The sequence below is a fragment of the Chrysemys picta genome, chromosome 1, assembly GCF_011386835.1.
Source record: "Chrysemys picta bellii isolate R12L10 chromosome 1, ASM1138683v2, whole genome shotgun sequence".
Lineage (NCBI taxonomy): Eukaryota > Metazoa > Chordata > Testudines > Emydidae > Chrysemys > Chrysemys picta.
In genome coordinates this window covers 219,192,167-219,210,789 of record NC_088791.1, presented here as the reverse complement: position 1 = coordinate 219,210,789, position 18,623 = coordinate 219,192,167, and the positions used below count along the sequence as shown (strand labels likewise).

At 43.3% G+C, this 18,623-nt stretch overlaps 1 protein-coding gene and 1 long non-coding RNA gene across 2 annotated transcripts in view; one reads left to right on the top strand and one right to left on the bottom strand.

Annotated features, from left to right (window-relative positions):
- Positions 1 to 666: 666 nt before the first annotated feature.
- On the bottom strand, positions 667 to 17,481 carry LOC135980395 (uncharacterized). The gene is made up of 3 exons (XR_010597484.1): positions 17,409 to 17,481; positions 10,080 to 10,175; positions 667 to 1,752 (listed from the first exon to the last, which is right to left on the bottom strand). It is a non-coding gene; the product is annotated as an uncharacterized LOC135980395 (long non-coding RNA).
- Positions 17,420 to 18,623, top strand: part of ZRSR2 (zinc finger CCCH-type, RNA binding motif and serine/arginine rich 2) — a 31,689-nt gene continuing 30,485 nt past the window's right edge. Inside the window, exon 1 of the mRNA XM_005287779.4 lies at positions 17,420 to 17,552. Coding sequence (XP_005287836.2) covers positions 17,506 to 17,552 — 47 coding nt within the window. The 5' untranslated portion in view covers positions 17,420 to 17,505. The remainder of the gene's footprint in view (positions 17,553 to 18,623) is intronic.

Below are 18,623 nucleotides of genomic sequence, written 5' to 3'. Positions count from 1 at the left end.
CTCCCTCTGTGACATTACCCCAGGGTACAATCTGGACTGATGAACAGCTGTGTCCCCTCAATTCTCCAACCTGGGATGCCTTTTACACTGCTTCTCTGTGAGAGCTACCACGCCTGGTCTACTCACACACAGTCTCCAGCATGTAAGTTACCCCCAGTTATATTGTATGAGTGCTATAGCCAGCCATTCATTAATTATGCTGCAGACAGGGCCGGCTCCAGGCACCAGCCTGGCAAGCAGGTGCTTGGGGCGTCCGCTCCGGATAGGGGCGGCACGTCCAGGTATTCAGCGGCAATTCGGCGGACGGTCCCTCACTCCCGCTGGGAGCAAAGGACCTCTCGCCAAATTGCCGCCGCAGATCGCGACTTTTTTTTTTTTTTTGGCTGCTTGGGGTGGCCAAAACCCTGGAGCCGGCCCTGGCTGCAGAGCAACATCAGCAAATTTACAGTCCCACACTTTCCCCAGAAATGTGTGTCTTGTACTGCCCAGTACCCTCCTGGACAATACTAGCTCATATAAAGTTTGTCGTTTTATTAATAGAAAATTATATGCACGAATCCTGTTATCCCAAATGGAGTTTACCCAACACATCAATCCAAACATAGTGACTTAGATAAATCAGTAAAACAAGTTTATTAACTACAGAAAAATAGATTTTGAGTGACTACAAGAAATGAGGCATAAAAGTCAGAACCAGTTACAAGAAAATAAAAGTAAAGTGAAACTAATACCTAATTTATTAAGCTAAGTGAATTCAAAGCAAATGTCGCTTTCATTGCATGTTTTAGCTGTCTTACTGGCTGAATCTCCTTCAGTCAGGATCCCTCCCCCAGTCCGATGCTGTTTTCTTTGTTCTTCAAGTGTTAAGTGCCGTAGAAAGACAAGGAGGAATCATATGGGATGTCTCCTCTGTCCTCTTATAATTCTTTCTCTTCTTCAAGAACCATCTCCAGCTGATGAGCAGGAGACAGAAAGCCTGTGTGGACAGGAAACCCCATCTGTTTCTTTGTCAAGATGTAGATTTTCACCCACATCCTCTTTCCTGCCAAAGAATAACCACTTAACCAGGTGATGGTCCATTTGATTTTGTTGACACCTGGCTTAGGCGTTGGCTAGCCTTTTGTCTCTGAGGAACTCGTTTATGGTTGCTCCCCTCAGACATGGAACATATCTTAATACTATATGGAGGACTCTTATAGCTTTACATTCAGTGTTGCCAAACATATTTTACCAGGACAATAATCAGAAAATTATGAGTTTTCAAATTATACCTCACAAGGCAAAATTTGTCCAAAATGTATCATAGTCCGGTGAAAGGGGTGAATATGGGGTTACAGACTGTCACCCTCCTGACCAGGTCTTTTGCCCAGGCTGCGCCTACATTGTGATATCTTCAGCAAATCAGACTGCCTAAATAGGCCAGTGTCTGTGCATTCCTTTCTTTCCCAAGGCATAAGAGCCGTAACTGCCAAACATTATAAGTTACTACACAGCCCTTTCTAAGCAAGCACATTTATTTAACAAGCACATTTATTTAACACTGTTTCCCATCACAGAGATGCCCAACATCATTTTCATGAAGTGGTGGCAGCTCCCAGGACCACAAATCAGACTGATTTTTTTGTTTTGCCTTATCTGTCTGTTTATACATTTGCAAGTCTTCAGTGACTCTGACATCGGTCATTCTTGTTTTCAGTCTTCCGTTGAACAAAATGTCAGCAGGTGACAGCCCATGCTTTATTGGTGCCCATTCTGTAATTAAACAGTGTTAAATGTGGGTCAGAATCTGACTCTGCATCCCTTTTCAGTAGGTGCTTTATTATTTTGACACCATTTTCCATCAACCAGTTGGACTGGGAATAATGGGAACTATCAGTTACATGTCCAAGCCTGTACTTCACTGCAAACTGCTTAAACTCATGTCCACGAAACTGTGGCTCCCTGGCAGACATTACTATGCCAGGTATACCTTGTCTAGCAAAAACAGATCTGATACGTACAATCACCTGTTTAGTTGCAATATTTTATAGGAAAGCTCTCTCAGGGAAGGGTGAATAAACAGTCCAGAACAAGTACTTTTTTTGTGTGTGTGTTGGCTGGAAAAAACTAACAACCAACCAACAAAACAGCACAACAACACCGGACTACTTTTTTCCAAGGGGTCCATTTTTCCTGTGCCACCAACATGAGCTCTTATTTGACTTGCCATGTATTTTTGACATATGCAGTAAACTGCTTCCTCAGTGTCACTGCTCATTTGAGGCCAGTATAAAGTGTCTTTGACGTTCTCTTAGGTTTTTGAATCATGAAATGACCTTCATGTACCCTTTTTAACATTTTTCTGCAACACCTTAGGAATCACCATCCTGGTGCCTTTAAATAAAATCCCATCTAATACTGACAACTTCCCCTTAAACTGATAAATAGGGGCTGGGACTAAACTGCCTTGACCACCCTATTAAAACAATGACTTTCTGCAGGGTCTCATCCTGAGCAGTACCTCTGGCAATCACAATCTACAATTCGTCTGAGTCCAGACACAGGGGTGTTGTTTTTTTAAAAGGAGGTTGACATGTACTAACTCTAGCTCTGGACTTTGCTTCACTGCATTTTTGTCAAATGCTCTACAGTGTGTGTCTGCAACCACCTAATCTCTTAGAGGTTTGTATTCAGTTTGAAAATCATACATTTGTGGCTGAAAAATTGATCTCTGTATTCCCAGGGGGATGTTTGCAAGTCTTCTTTGGCAACGGCAATAAGTGGGTGTGACGTTATTGACATAACCTGTGCCGTATAGATCATTGTTGCAACCACTGTTATATATTTGCCGCAAATATTGTACAAAGGTTGTCGTGTAAGGTGTCTATGGAAAGGTTATGATTTGCTGGGTATGATTATGCTATCTATATGTATTTATCATTTTTGTAGTTGAAGTTGTGAATATTGGCTACGTACTTGTATCTCAATGGGTTTTTATTCTAAGTAGCCTCAGTAAAGCATTTGGTCAAGCTTCTTGAGGAGGAACTATTCTCAGTAAGTGCCCAATCAAGAAACACTTAACTGACAATGGACTTTGGGAGACGCCAATCCAAATCTGTGCTTTCCTGGGAACGTTCAAATTAACATGTAATCAAGGCGTGGGCCTGCCAACTGAGTCATGCATAGACATGTGACTTGCCCATGTGACTCCAAGCTCCATCTTGCTGCTGTGATTTTCTACAGTAAGAACAAAGAGGGGTCCTTCCATGGGCAGAGAATATAAAAGGCCCTGTAAACCCCTCCGTGTTGTCTTCAATCCTGTTTCTGACCTCTGGAGAAACCTGGCTACAAACTGAAGCTCTGAACAAAAGGACTGAATGACCCATCCCAGCTGAGGATGTACTCCAGAGACTTGATTTGTGCCTGCAGTTTATTCAATCACTGTTACAAGCCTGAGCCAAGAACTTTGCCATTACTGTATGTAATTGATTCCATTTAACCAATTCTAGCTCTCACCTATATCTTTTTCCTTTTATGAATAAATCTTTAGATTTTAGATTCTAAAGGATTGGCAACAGCGTGATTTGTGGGTAAGATCTGACTTGTATATTGACCTGGGTCTGGGCTTGGTCCTTTGGGAAGGGGAGAACCTTTTTTCTTTTACTGAGGTATTGGTTTTCATAACCATTCGTCCCCATAACTGGTGGCACTGGTGGTGATACTGGGAAACTGGAGTGTCTAAGGGAATTGCTTGTATGACTTCTGGATAGCCAGCAGGGTAAAACTGAAGTCTTCTCTGTTTGGCTGGTTTGGTTTGCCTTGGTGTGCAAAGGAACCCCAGCCTCAAGCTGTAAGTGCTCTGCTCTACGCAATTTGTCCTGAACTGATACTCTCAGAAGTGACCCACCAAAGGCAGCATCGTTACAGTTTCAATTTCAGATAACGCAGGCCTCCCATAAATAAAGACATGAAACTTTTTAGATCCGTTACCTAAGGCCAAAGCCACCTCCTCTATTTGAGCATACTGACACTTAGTTTTTATTAGTGCCTGTGACACAAGCCACTGGTCTCCAACTTTGACTACACAGTACAATCTCAGAGTTACAAACACCTTGGAAATGGAGGTTGTATGTAACTCTGAAATGTTCGTAACTCTGAACAAAACATTATGGTTTTTTCAAAAGTTTACAACTGAATATTGACTTAATACAGCTTCGAAACTTTAGTATGCAGAAGAAAAATGCTACTTTCCCTTTATTTTTTTTAACACGGTACTGTACGGTATTTTCTTTGTTTGTTTTCTCTGCTGCTGCCTGATTGTGTACTTCAGTTTCCAAATGAGGCATGTGGTTGTCTGGTCAGTTTGTAACTCTGGTGTTCATAACTTTGAGGTTCTACAGTACTACTGTAAGAGGATTGCACCTATTCTCCTTGAAGTCATTTGTGGACAACTTACTTTTGTGCTTACTCTCACTGTACCTCAGATGTGGGGCTTCTTTAATTCACTTCAGTTTCTCAAAATCCTTAAGATTTGCACCCCATGTTCATTGGACATCTTTGCACCGGAGTATTTTCAGGTTGCTGGTTCAGGCAGCTAGATTAGGTACAAATTTCCCTATATAGTTCTGAACTATTAGTTCACCATTCCAAGAAATTGTTGTACCTTTTCCTGGGCTATTTGGGCAGGCATGTTGGTGATGGCCTCATCCTTCCTGTGATCTACCTGTTCACTTTGCTGTTCTCTCTTCTCTCCCAGATATGCTATTTCCATTACATGGCATTTATATTTCGGTTATCTTTATCCCAGCAGCTCTAGTTCTTTCCAAGGTTGCTTAGAGCCTCTGGTCATGCTCATCTATTGTTCTCTTCCCCCCCCCCCCCAATCAAAACAATTATCTATGTAAGCCTTAGCACCTTCTATACCATGAAAAATTTGCTGTCTTTTCCAGTGAAACACCTTGGGTGTCGAACACAATCCAAATGGCAATCTGTGGAAACAGTGTCTCCTAATAGGGATGTTGAATGTGCATAAATGTGTCCTGTTTTTGTACGGGCATCTGTCAGGATCCTGTTGATGCATCAAACTGAAAAAATCTGGCATCAGCCATCTCCCCAAAAATTTCTTCTGTTGCATGTAGTGGAAAATGTTCCCTTTTACATATTTAAATCTTTTGCGTCTATACCAAAGTGAAGGGCTCAGTCTTTTTTCAGAATGACCAACAAGTGTACCTGCTCTGTTGATTTTCTATTCATATTATGATTCCTAGAGTAATGAGCCTATCTGACACATCTTTTAGTTTCTGCCTGAGGCTGAAGGTGGGGTGCATGGGCTCTTTCAGCTCTATTCTGTACTCTGGTGAGAGCTTCTCTATCCCATGGAAGACATCCTCAAACTCTTCTTCAACTGCTTTGGTGTCCAATGAACGCACCATCTTGATGAGATCAAGGGCTTGACACACTTTTAACCCAACAATAGGTGCTGTTTTCCCTGGTACTGCTACAAATTATATCTTTTCCAATTTGTTATTTACCCACACATTTAGTTCACATATATCTCTAGTGGTAATATACTCACCACCATAAGCCTGGAGTTTCACCCATTTACACTCCACAATCTGTGGCTTTTCTTTTAGAGCTTTCATCACTGTTTCTGGCAACACATTGTCTTGTGCACCAGTGGCCAACTTAAAAGTAATAAATGTCCCATTTTCTTTCAGATTGACAGTTCAATTGTTTTCTACTGCAACAATGTCCACTGCTCCTAAAAAGAAGCTAGTGGTGCGGTCACCGTCCTCTTTGTGCATACTGTGCTGGTGCTTGAAAACTCTTGCAAAGTGATGTAATCAATTTCATGTCTTGCGCCTTTTCCCATATGCTGGGCATTGTCTTGACTGTCACAGATTGTACAGCTTAATGTACTGTTTTTGCTGGACTCTGAGCTCCACACGGCTTTCTGCCTCAGGTTTCTTTTCTTGTTATATTTTGGATTCTCTATCATGTCTACAGTATCAGAGCACTGTTCATGCTCCATAAGCTTCATTCTGGACTGAGCGATTTCTGCTTCTTGGCAAATTCTAATTGCTTTGTCAAGTGTTAATTCTGGTCTTTTGGTAGTCTCTCTCTGAGACAAGCAATAGAGGGTCCTGTGGCACCTTTGGGACTAACAGAAGTATTGGGAGCATAAGCTTTCGTGGGTAAGAACCTCACTTCTTGTATCTGAAGAAGTGAGGTTCTTACCCACGAAAGCTTGTATCTGAAGAAGTGAGGTTCTTACCCACGAAAGCTTATGCTCCCAATACTTCTGTTAGTCCCAAAGGTGCCACAGGACCCTCTGTTGCTTTTTACAGATTCAGACTAACACGGCTACCCCTCTGATACTTCTCTCTGAGACGTTTGTTCCAGATCCTAATCACAATCTGGTCTCTTAATAAGGACTCAATGCCCTGTGGTGGGATAGGTTCTCACCCTGGTCAGGAAAGGATTAAAGAACTCTCTGGGAACGATCAGCCTCAACCTGTTGTACCTATGGGGCCTGCTGCAGCAGGATAGGGGAGGCTCCTTAAGAGGGAGGATCCCAGCCCAGTGCAGGTGGCACTTAGAAGCAGGGGCATGCGCAGGAATTTAAATTTGACTGCTTGGGGAGGGGCACGTTAAACACCCACATATCATATACATTAAACCCTATTGACACATGCACATACATCATATGCATAGAAATACACAGCAGTACACTCACCATTTCAATGAAAATCTATGTGCTGTGGAGCCATCTAAATAAATGTATCCACAAGTACTTGGCTGCGGCAGGGTCAGACAGCTCCTCTGGCTCCGAAGCCACAGCACAGAGAGAGAGAGAGCGTGTGCGGTCCTCTGGCCATGGGGCCATGGTGAGGAGAGAGAGAGAGAGCGCGCTTCTCTGGCCATGGGGCCAGAGCTGTGCCCCCACAGAACTCCAGGGCTGGAGGAGCTGTCAGCTCCCATCATGGCCCCAGGGCTGGAGGAGCTCCCTCTCCCTGCTGCAGCCTCGGTGCCAGAGGAACTCTGTGACCCTGCCACAGCTAGGGTTACCACCTGGCCGGTATTTGACTGGACTGGATGTTTTTTTATGGATTTGTCAGTTGCCAGAAAAATAATTTAATCTGCTGTTTTTTTTTACACATGGATCCAAAGATTTGCATTACTATCACAATATACTGGGATATCTAATGTTAAAAGTTTCTGCATACAGCTAAAGATGCTGCAGTGTTCCCAGTTCTGCAGTTTAAGCGATAACAGATCAAAACTGTTGAAAATACAGCAGCTATCTACCCACCAACACACAAGTGCACTGCACATGTGTGAGAGAGGGGTCCAAGTCGTGTGAGTGCGGAGAATGGATGGTTGCGGAGTTACCTCGTGATTGGGGGGTTAGGGTTGTGGCAGGCTTGCCCTGTGGTGGGGAGGGATGCCAGGTTTTTTGCATTTCAAATGTGGTAACCCTAGCTGAAGCCTGAAAGTCGGAAGAGCTCTGTGCCCCCGCAGATTAATGGGGGGCCGTGCTCCTGCTTGCCCCCCTTTGTGCACACCCCTGCTTGGAGGGAAGCAGAGCTAGAGCTCCCTAGCCCCACAGAGCACAGCTGCTTACTCAAAAAGCTGCTGAAGAGCCTCTGCCACCTGAGCCCTCTGGAGATGTGTGGAGGGACCATCTTCACTTTACTTTTCATTTGAGCCCAGAGTGCTCGAACTGGGGCTCTCAGACTGCGGCTCTCAGACTGCAGGGGTTAGGAACCCAGCCACCTTCACAGCACATGCAGAGAAAAGTGAGGTGAGCCCAACTATTTTGTGGCTGCAGAATTACTTTGTTTGCCTTTTTATTTGTCTGGACTGTGGTCATGCTTGGAAATGGGGCAGCCGGCTCCCTAAGACGTACAGCCAGGAAACTGTATCCTGCACACCAAACAGGCACAACAGCAACCCCTTCAGCCAGAAAGGATGGGAGAGGTGTCCACCCTCATCCCATGAAGGTGCCCCAGAGTTACAATCCAAGGTATTCCCCAAAATTGCATGACTGGCTCTTTCAGCCTTAGATGAGTCACAAACTCTTCTATGGTTTCACCTTCTTTTTGTACTCTTTGTTTAAAAAAAAAAAAACTCATATGTTTCAATTTTACATGAAGTGTATTACTCCTCAAATTTCTGTAATACATTTTCTAGTTAGCCTCCTCTACCTGAAGTAACTGAAAACTGTTAAACACATCAAATACCTCAGGATCAGATATTGTCAAAAATAAGGTTAGCTTCTGATTGTCTTCCTTGTTTCTGGAACCCATTACGTATGTAGTTACGTACGTACGCACACGCACACATACTGAAGCGCTGTTTAAACCAGTTGTTTTCCAGCCCAGAAAGACATATAACGCTTATAAAGTTGATACAATAGTCTCTATAAACGTTCTATTTTGATATTGTTAGAACAAAATGCTTTGATTTTTCATTTTCAAATTACATTTTTCAAATTTATTATAATTGTTTTAGAAAGCAGAAATCAAAATGAAACTTTTTGATTTTGTTGATACAAAACATTTTGATCAACAGGACAAAAAAAAAATTCCTCCAATTTGAAATGAAGCCAAATTTTGAAATCCTTCTAAATGGAACAGTCGTCATCCTCCAGCTCTAAGACAGACCAGGAGATTTAGGGTATCACAAGTTTATGCCTTTTTATGTTACAAGCTGAGCATATCAGCAGACCGTTTTGTAATTCTCCTTCATATGTTCTCAATTAGAAATTCAAATGCATGTACAAGTCTTTTTCAAACCCACTCTTCTTCCCTTCTGGTTTGATGTGTAAATCTGCTTGCACATGTGTGTACTCATATGTTTACATATTGTTCATTTGTCAGAACATTCACATAACATTTTTAGATGCACATATGGTGCATCTAAAAAACATTTTGAAAATTCAACATACAAAGTTTTGAAACTGTTCATCTTTTGTAATGACTTTACGAGAGAAAATCCTTTTTAGCCATCTTTGAATTACAAGAGACAGCAACGCAGAATCTGATATTTGATGAACTTCTTAGAAATATCATTGAACTGGTGCAAATAATTTAGTATGAATCATAGAACTGGAAGGGACCTCGAGAGGTCATCTAGTCCAGTCCCCTGCACTCGTGGCAGGACTAAGTATTATCTGGACCATTCCTGACAGGCGTTTGTCTAACCTGCTCTTAAAAATCTCCAATGCTGGAGATTCCACAACCTCCCTAAAAATGAATATGACTGACTGGTTCAAAATACAAGATAACTGATATTTCTAAATAGTAGAATCCTCAAAAATATCTATGCAATCTATAAGTATATACATAAAAGTATAGCTTAAAAATCAAAATGAAGGATGTCGAGGCAAGGCTGAGATATTCATTCAAGTAGGTACATGACTCTGATTTGCAGTTATCTCCTGTGACAATTAAAGTAGATTTAGCAAGGTACTATTCTGCTTCCTCCCCACATTTAAATGTCTTTGAAATGGAAAGTCCCAAGAAACAAGTATTTATTGATATCTGTGTGTAGTGTTGTTGTAGCCATGTTCTTTCTCTAATATCCGGAGACCAAAGTGGGTGAGGTAGTATCTTTGAATGGACCAGCTTCTGTTGGTGAGAGAGACTAAAAGCTTGTCTCTCTCACCAACAGAATTCGGTCCAATAAAAGATATTACCTCACTCCACCTTCTCTCTTTATTGATAGCGGTCATATAAGTTAATTAATAGCTATAGCTGTGCTTAATCCTGTTTTTTCTGTTTGACCAACTAACAGTTTTAAATTCTGAGAAAGTTAATCACTACCACTCAGGACTAAAAATTAACTCTTACGTGCAAAGTATCAATGTGCTACTATCAGCATTTAATCACTCACGGAAATGTAACTACAGGCAGTATGGACCCAGGGCCGACTCCAGGCACCAGCTTAACAAGCAGGGGCTTGGGGCGGCCAAGGGAGAGGGGCGGCACCTGCGGCAATTCAGGAGCAGCAAGTCCCTCACTCCCTCTAGAAGAGAAGCACCTGCCGCTGAACTGCCGCCGATCATATTAAAATGATGGAGATGTAATTAAACATACCTTGTCTCTTTTCTTTGTGCTCGTAGAAGTGTGCAGTTTGAGTGATATCGGTCATTCACATCTGTATCTATTTAAGCAGCTCTATATCCATTGTATCTGCAAATGAAGGAAGGAGTGACCCATTTTCAATTATATTAAAAATAAATCAAATTATTTTTCAACAAATAAATTCTGTAGCGAGAAATTACCATGTGTTCCCTTGAAATCTGCACTCTGCTGTGAAAAACAGCAGCATTAAGGACCGGCCTCAATGGGACAAACACTAAGGATGAAAAAAGAAGTGGGGTAGTGACTTCCCATACATTTGCTGAAGCTGCTCTTCTTCTTTTCCCTGTCACACTTAGTTTTTATAATTTAGCTAAAATGGCTGATCTGTTACCTCTAAACTGAAATCCATGTTTCAGGAATATTCATATGACCCACCAAAGCAAATCAAAAGGGGTACAAACATGGCAAATCAAAATTTATCTTCTAAGTCAACAAAAGTCACACTATTTACCCAGATTTCATTTCTCATCTATCCTCCCCATCCCACTTCCCCCAACTAAAAAAATGACAAGTCTCATGGCTACAGCAGGAGTGAGATCCTGGCTTTACTGAAGTTAATGGCAAAACTTCCATTGACTTTAGTAGAACCAGGATTTCATCCTACATGTTCCCAAATATGCCTATGAGGCCTATTTCAAAATGTATTTGTACAAATAAAATGTAGAGACACAGGGCTTTGGGCACGTGAACACAAAAGTGCAATTCTGTATATACCAGTTCACATGGGCCAAATAATAAATGTGTGCCCCAGCAGGTGATTTCTCTACTACATGGTTCATAGGTAGTATATTGTCACTATCTGTATTGTTTTTCATGCACAAATTTAAGAGAACATGTTGTGCAAATGAAATATGATTTTGACTAAAACATTTCCCTACTCTGTTATTTTGCACAGTACAGTATAATCAATGCATGCTGAAATCTACGTTGTATGTTACTGTTTTGTATATACCATACATAGACACAACAAGACCTTATAGCATGTTAGCTTGAATTTTAATCAACATTTCTGTAGTGCATAATCATTGGATGAACAGAACAGTAATCTCTGAAGGGCCATTGTTTAGCACTAGTATATAAAGCAGTATTAATATCAACATTATCTCATTTGTCATGGGAGAAAAATCTTAACCACATTTAAAATCAGTTCTGTGAAGGGACATATTAAAATGTTTTATCATAAATATCAGATACCACAGTGATTACTATGGAAAAAGAACCAAAACAGAATTGAAGCAGACTAGAATGTTTGTTACAATACACTTATATTGCAGAGGAATATTTTGCTATATTTAACAAATACCTGAGTAAATATAGGCTTGCGCATAGAAGGCAATATAATCTGAAATACAGTAACAACCTGTATCAACCAGCTACATCAAACTGTTACTTACAAATAAGGATAAACCTTTAAATATTTGTCTCTATTATCGTTTTTTTGTTTTGTTTTTGCTATGGATGCTAGTTTTACCATCTAGCTACAAGGAACAATGTCATATGCTTATGTATACTATGGATCTGGAATGCATTACAGCATGACAAAAATATGTTCATGTGCATTTACTGTTGCAACTTTGGAGCTGTGGAGTGTTGGTAGAGGAAGAAAGGGTAGAGTTACTTTTTATGGAAGTCGATGTAAAATAATTATACTTTTGAATCTGAATCTAGAAATATACTTTTGAATCTGAATCGTGAAGCAAGCTGGAGAGGTGACTTCTGCAGACCACTGGAAGCTTGCTGCTAAAACGAACTATGTATAGTGGAACTTATGCTCTGTAAAATATGGATGATGAATTCTTAGTGATTGGAAACTTGATTATTTTAGCTACATAAATAGAACATGCTGATCTAGAAGTTATATTTGTCCATTTTTGCACCAATAAATACTTCAACATCACCATATTATTTGGGTTGTATGGAATGAGTTTTGGGGAGTATTTAACAAAGGATAGAGAATATATATATAAAATAAAACATAAAAGGGGGTAAATTAAATGGTGAAATGAGACTAAACTATAAATGTAATTTTTGTACAGACATTGCAAGGATGGATGACTGCTTTTTCACTGGGTGATTGTCTTTACTGCTAGCTACTTCAGACTAATCAGTTACTTGTTTTTTGTGGGCAGAAATTACACTATTATATTTTTCCCAATAAAATAATATGCATTCACAGAGAGCAGAATATCATCTTTTTAACAACTAAGTATGTTATGAAGTGTTAGGAGTGATTCTTTCCCAAGATTATAGTGGGTGATCATAATAAACTAATGGATGCTGAAATTCATCACTGAAAGGAATGGAGGAGGAAATTTGCAATATTGCCTTGTGAATAGTGCAAAGGAGGATGGTTTGCAACTATGCCTGATAGTCTATTGTTGAAGGATTTCAGTTAAGAGATTTATCATACTGACTACTATTGTAGCTAGGGTGACCAGATGTCCCAATTTTATAGGAACAGTCCTGATTTTGGGGTCTTTTTCTTATATAAGCTCCTATTGCCCCCACCCCCTGTCCTGATTTTTCACACTTGCTGTCTGGTCACCCTAATTGCAACTCAATAACTAAACAGGAGATACCAGAATTGAGAAATACACTGCATTAGGTCTTTTACAACTTTTCTGGAGAGTCTATGGAGTTGATTAGTTCTCAAAAACACACTACTGCCATCTGCTGCATCTAATGAGCAACAAACTCATTATTTAGATTTAGCTGTTTAGATTCTGTTTGGGAGAACAGAATAACAAAGACGCTGGATGCTGTTGGTTGCTTGCTTTTTTGAAAGACACACTAAAATCTAAAATGTGGTTTGCTAACGAAAGGTACACGATGAGTATTCACTCACCAACGGTGTAGCAAAATACCTCATTGTTGTATGTGGCAAGTGGCTACTTTGCATAATTTTAGAAATTTAGATTATAATTCAGTCTTGATGAGAGGATCATTATCTGCTGATTACCTATTCCTGGTGGCCAAGATCAAAGGCCCAGGCTATACAAAGGAAAGGCTGAACTATTCATGGTAGTTCTAGTTCTGAGACAGTTAAGAACTCGTAACCATAGGGAAAACCCTGTTGTGGGTTTTGAAAGACTGACACCTACCAGAGCCTGAGGTTGGAGTTGGGGCAATCTCTGGCAAGCTTTTTAGCATGTGTGTAGGTTCTTTTATTGTTTTCAATAGGTTTTCTCTGTAATTATTTCACTTTAAGAATAAATGTGGTTTAGAGATAGCTGTATGGTAACTTGTACCTGCTTGCAATTACAGCTGTTGATAGCCTTCAAAGAGAAAGCAAAGCACAAATGCTAGTCTGTTTAGGCAGTGTCTTGCTGGGAATATGACAGTGTAGGTAGGGAACTGTGCAGCCTGGAAAAACCCATGATCAGGAGGGAGAGACATGGGTCTCCACTCAAGAAAGTTGACCGCTGAGGAGCCAGGAGCCTAAAGTGAGTGCTTTTGCTGGACTGGGGGTGGAGTGGGAGGAGGGAGAGACATGGGTCTCCACTCAAGAAAGTTGACCGCTGAGGAGCCAGGAGCCTAAAGTGAGTGCTTTTGCTGGACTGGGGGTGGAGTGGGAAGAGGGAGAAATACAAGTGCAGTTGCCCTGAACTATGACAAAGAAAATAGTGGATAGCATAGCCATTTAGAATGAATTTATAAAACCTATCATTGGATGCTTCATTGCTGGCAGCTGAGGAAGGTAATTTTGCGCTATAGCTATGGGAATATCAGGAGCATGCATCCACATGTTGATGTATCACAATAGTTTATACCTGAATATTAATCTACACTTTGCAGTGTTAATGGATATTCCAAACACAGGCAAATGAAATTGATTCATTACTACAGAAGGGTATTTGAATTAGGAGCTTTTCCAAACACATCTGATCTCCAACATGTGCAACTACAGATCTGATAACTTGCATATTTAGCTCCTGTATATCTGTGTGATAGGTTCTACATGGACCCTCCAATTTCTGCCATCAGGTGAGATGCTGCAGAGATAACAACCAGAATATACAGATTGCTTAGTTGTTGTTGGATTTGGTGATGTACCGGTTTGTTTTTGTCTCAACTGAAATAGATCATAGAATATCAGGGTTGGAAGGGACCTCAGGAGGCCATCTAGTCCAACCCCCTGCCCAAAGCAGGGCCAATCCCCAGACAGATTTTTGCCCCAGATCCCTAAATGGCCCCTTCAAGGATTGAACTCACAACCCTGGGTTTAGCAGGCCAATGCTCAAACCACTGAGCTATGAAAAACGTGACAAACAGTTAAGAACTGGGATCTGGTTTTGATACCGTTTTATTAAACCATAATGACTCCATTACAAGGTGCCCCAACCCTATATAATGGGAAGTTTCAGCAACTGCTGAAATACAGACACAAAGAAAGGTCTGGCTTTTTTTTTAAACATGCTCTTTGACTTTTGAGTGGCTGCTTCCCAAGAGGTCAGATACATATTTTTATTGTGTATTGTGATCCTAGAGGCACCAAGAAGGATTGCATTGTGTGTAGACCCTGTATACACACATGAGTAACTATGACTACTAGTACCTGTATCAATTGCAAGGATGATAAGTGTGCTTAACTTCTAAGATGGTATGTTAGAGCAGGGGTGGCCAACCTGTGGCTCCGGAGCCACATGCAGCTCGTCAGAAGTTAATATGCGGCTCCTTGTATAGGCACCAACTCCGGGGCTGCAGCTACAGGTGCCAACTATCCAATATGCTAGGGGATGCTCACTGCTCAACCCCTGGCTCTGCCACAGGCCCTGCCCCCACTCCATCCCTTCCCAACCCCTCCCTGCCATGCCCTTGCTCCTGCCCAGAGCCTCCTGCAGGCCACGAAACAGCTGACCGGGAGGTGCGGGGAGGGTGGGGGAGGTGCTGATCGGTGGGGCTGCTGACATATTACTAAAAAGCAACAGAGGGTCCTGTGGCACCTTTGAGACTAACAGAAGTACTGGGAGCATAAGCTTTCGTGGGTAAGAACCTCACTTCTTCAGATGCAAGTGACTTGCATCTGAAGAAGTGAGGTTCTTACCCACGAAAGCTTATGCTCCCAGTACTTCTGTTAGTCTCAAAGGTGCCCCAGTACCCTCTGTTGCTTTTTACAGATTCAGACTAACACGGCTACCCCTCTGATACTTGACATATTACTGTGGCTCTTTGGCAATGTACATTGGTAAATTCTGGCTCCTTCTTAGGCTCAGGTTGGCCACCCCCCCTTTGTTACTTTAACACGGATCACAGACCGTTTGCCTCACCCCTGTGGATGAGGATGTTGAATCAGGCCAATGGTTAGAATTCATTGAGACCAGATGGGCCTAACTGCTCAAAAATGGAGCAGCTGTCATGGATATGTCCTGCTGGATGTTCCTGCTGACTGAGAGAACAAAAAAGTTTAAACAATGTGCAAAGAGAACCAGAATGAGAGACCCTCAGACAAGCAAGAGGTGAAGAACAGTAGGGTGGGGACCAGGTGGGTCACCAGAAGATCTGGACTTGCCAGAATGTAAATTGGTTCTATTCTGTTCCTGTAACTTAACAGGATAGCTTATTTAACTTAACTTGTAGCAAAGCATAAGGTTAGATAAAACTAAATACACCAGAAGACTGTTGTTTTAAAATACCTTTTTCCCTTCTAATGCCTTATTCCAACTACTATTTTTTTTTTAAAAGAATGCTGCGGGTCTACATTACTAGTCAAAGGTTCCTGAAGGGAGGAAATGCAGGTGCCCAAAACCCAGTCAGACCTGCAGAGCAATACGTGATTGGTGTACACAGTGTAGTCTGTATCTCGGTCCCGGTCCAACAGTTTAAGAAGATTCCACCCCAAAAGAGGTAAGGACGAGAGACTCAAGACTTGAGGTGGGTGCTCTCAGCAAAGCAAAAAGGGACAAAGGTGTAGCTAGTGCCATAATTCTAACAAAACACACACACAGGCTTTTGCCTCCTTTCTTTCAATGCTATTTAGATAATATTTAGAAAACCACAACCTAAGTATAAACGTTCGATTCCAAGGAGGAAAAATGTAGCAGCCTTAGAAGCTTCCAACCATCCTGACCAGGCTCCATTCCAAGTTTTGGATTTCCTGCACATGCCCAGATCCTGCACTCAGACTTGTGTAGATGTAGTTCCAAACCGTCTTAACAATAGATATCACCTCTTCTCCCCCCACCCCCCACCCCGAGAGACACTTCAAATGTATTCCTCGTTCATGGGGAATAATTGCAATCCCCAACACGAATGGGGTTCAACGGGTTACCCGCACCTGTCGGCGTAGGGTAGACACACGCTGAGCCAGTCAGTGTAGCGCACGTGCAGCCCGGGACATCTAAGGGCATCACAGACCTGTTATTGCTCAGTCTCAGGTGGCTGAACACCACTTGGCCCTCTAAGAAGGGACTTCACATGTAGTGTCTGCCACCCTGTACAGAGCACATCTGTCCAGGACTATAGAATTTGGATATTTGGACAGAGAGGATGCCTTGCTGGAAATGTTCTGGGTGTGGAAACCCTCCTCGTGTGTGTGAGAGAGAATATGGGGTAAGAGTTGTTAGCACCAGTAAGAATCCCGCCCCCCCAGCCAGGTATTGAAACAGGAAGTACACACGGAGCAGTTTATGACCAGAATTCAGTCATGTACACGTGAAAGGCAGTAACTTGGAAAGAGGCCCCAGGGTTTTGAGATCCATTCTGTGCAAAATATGCAGCCACAGGTGCTGGGCACAAACAATTCACCTTCTGTAGGTGTGACAATAGCCCCAGCGCACGCGCACTTTGCTCGGCCTGTCTTCCGCAGCTCGGCCCCGGCCCCTGCCCGCAAGTCACGGCAGCAGCGGCCCGGCGCACACAGGCGGCGGGGGCAGTAGTAGCGGGCGCGCGCGCGAGCGCAGGAACCCAACCATCTGGCCAAGCAAAGAGAAGGGGGGGGCGAGTGGCTGTGACGTGCCAGCGCCTCGCGTCTCTCCGGACCGACCTGTGCCCGCGCGGCTAACCCCTCCCCAGGGGTATTTCTGGCCCTTTGTGACACGCCGAGCGCGCGGAGGGCTCATGGGTCCCCCAGAAAAGAGGCGCGCGCACGAGCACGCCACACCCCGTCTGGGATCAAATCACTGCACCAACGCCGCCTGCCACCCCGTCCCTTCGCTCCGCCCCAGCACGCCGCCCACGCGCACCGCAGCCCGCGAGCCAGTGTGCGTGTGTAGCCGACACTACCCCTCCCCATGCGCACGTTTGTCCCTGTGCGTGCGTGCGTGCGTGCGTCATTTTACTCACCGGTCCCTGCTTCCGCCTGACCCAGGGAAACGGAAGGAAGGCGCCGCTTTATCCTCTTCCGGTTTCGTATCATGTGACGTCCCGTTCCCTACACAACATGGCGGCCCCCATGTTGCTGCCCGCGGCGGCTCCGGAAAAGCTGGGGTGAGTCTCGGGGCGTTGCCGTGACGCCCTCTCGCCTTGCCTGATGCTGGGGCCGGGGCCGGGGCCGGGCCCGCCTGGGCCGCTGTGCTGTCGGGAGATCTCCCCCCCCCCGTGCTGCCATTAGCAACCGTGAGCCTGGGTAGTCCCCCCCCGGTCGGCAGCGACATAAACACGATCCCTGCCTCGCGCTGCGCTTGTCTCGTCTGTGTGTGCCGTGCAGTTAGTCAGCGCCCCTCTCTCCCCCGTAGATATGTTATGGAGGCTGAAGCAGCAACAATTTTGGATCCTGCCTGAATATTTGGGGCAAGAAAGAGAGAAGTCAGAGATGATTCTTCTCTCTCGTTCTCTCTTCAAAAGGCCCCATTACAGGCCTGAATGAGAGGAAGGCTGGAGATGCTGGTAACAGTGGCAGAAAATTGGAGAAGGGGAGAGGCTTTCAGAAAGAAATTATCATGAGTTCAGTTTTGGCTGCAGTAAATTTATCTTGATGGAGAGCCACATTGACAGGGCTGTCAGATGCAGGCTGAGATGTACTATTGGCTAGAAATTAGAATTGGAAAGGTCGATCTGAGAATTATCTGTAGTATTTATACACCCAGACAATATTTAGAGGCGGAAGAGGGCAAGTACAGAGTTTTAAGGGCCCCACAGGTAACAGAAGAGAGGAGGAAGAGGACCTACCAAAAGAGATGCCGGAGGAATAATTGGGGAGATGTGAAAATAATTGGAAGAAGGTGGAGTCAAAAACTGTCAGTGCTAGCCTCATCTCCCCCATGTCATAAGCCAAAGAAGAATGTGATAAGACGTGTGTGATCAGCATTATCATGTCAAAAGCAGCAGAGAGCTTGAAGATGAGGTTCTCATTTTTTTAACCCAACTATGATTATTATTAAGGCTGCGAGTTTGTCACGGAGGTCACAGAAGTTACGGATTCTGTGACCTCTGTGACTTCTGCAGCAGCAGGCCGCTGCTGGGGCAATCTTAGGCCACTGCCCCTCCCCCGCCCACCACCAGCAGCAGCAGAAGTTTGGGTTGGAGATTGGGATTTGGGGCGCAGGAGGGGGTGAGGGC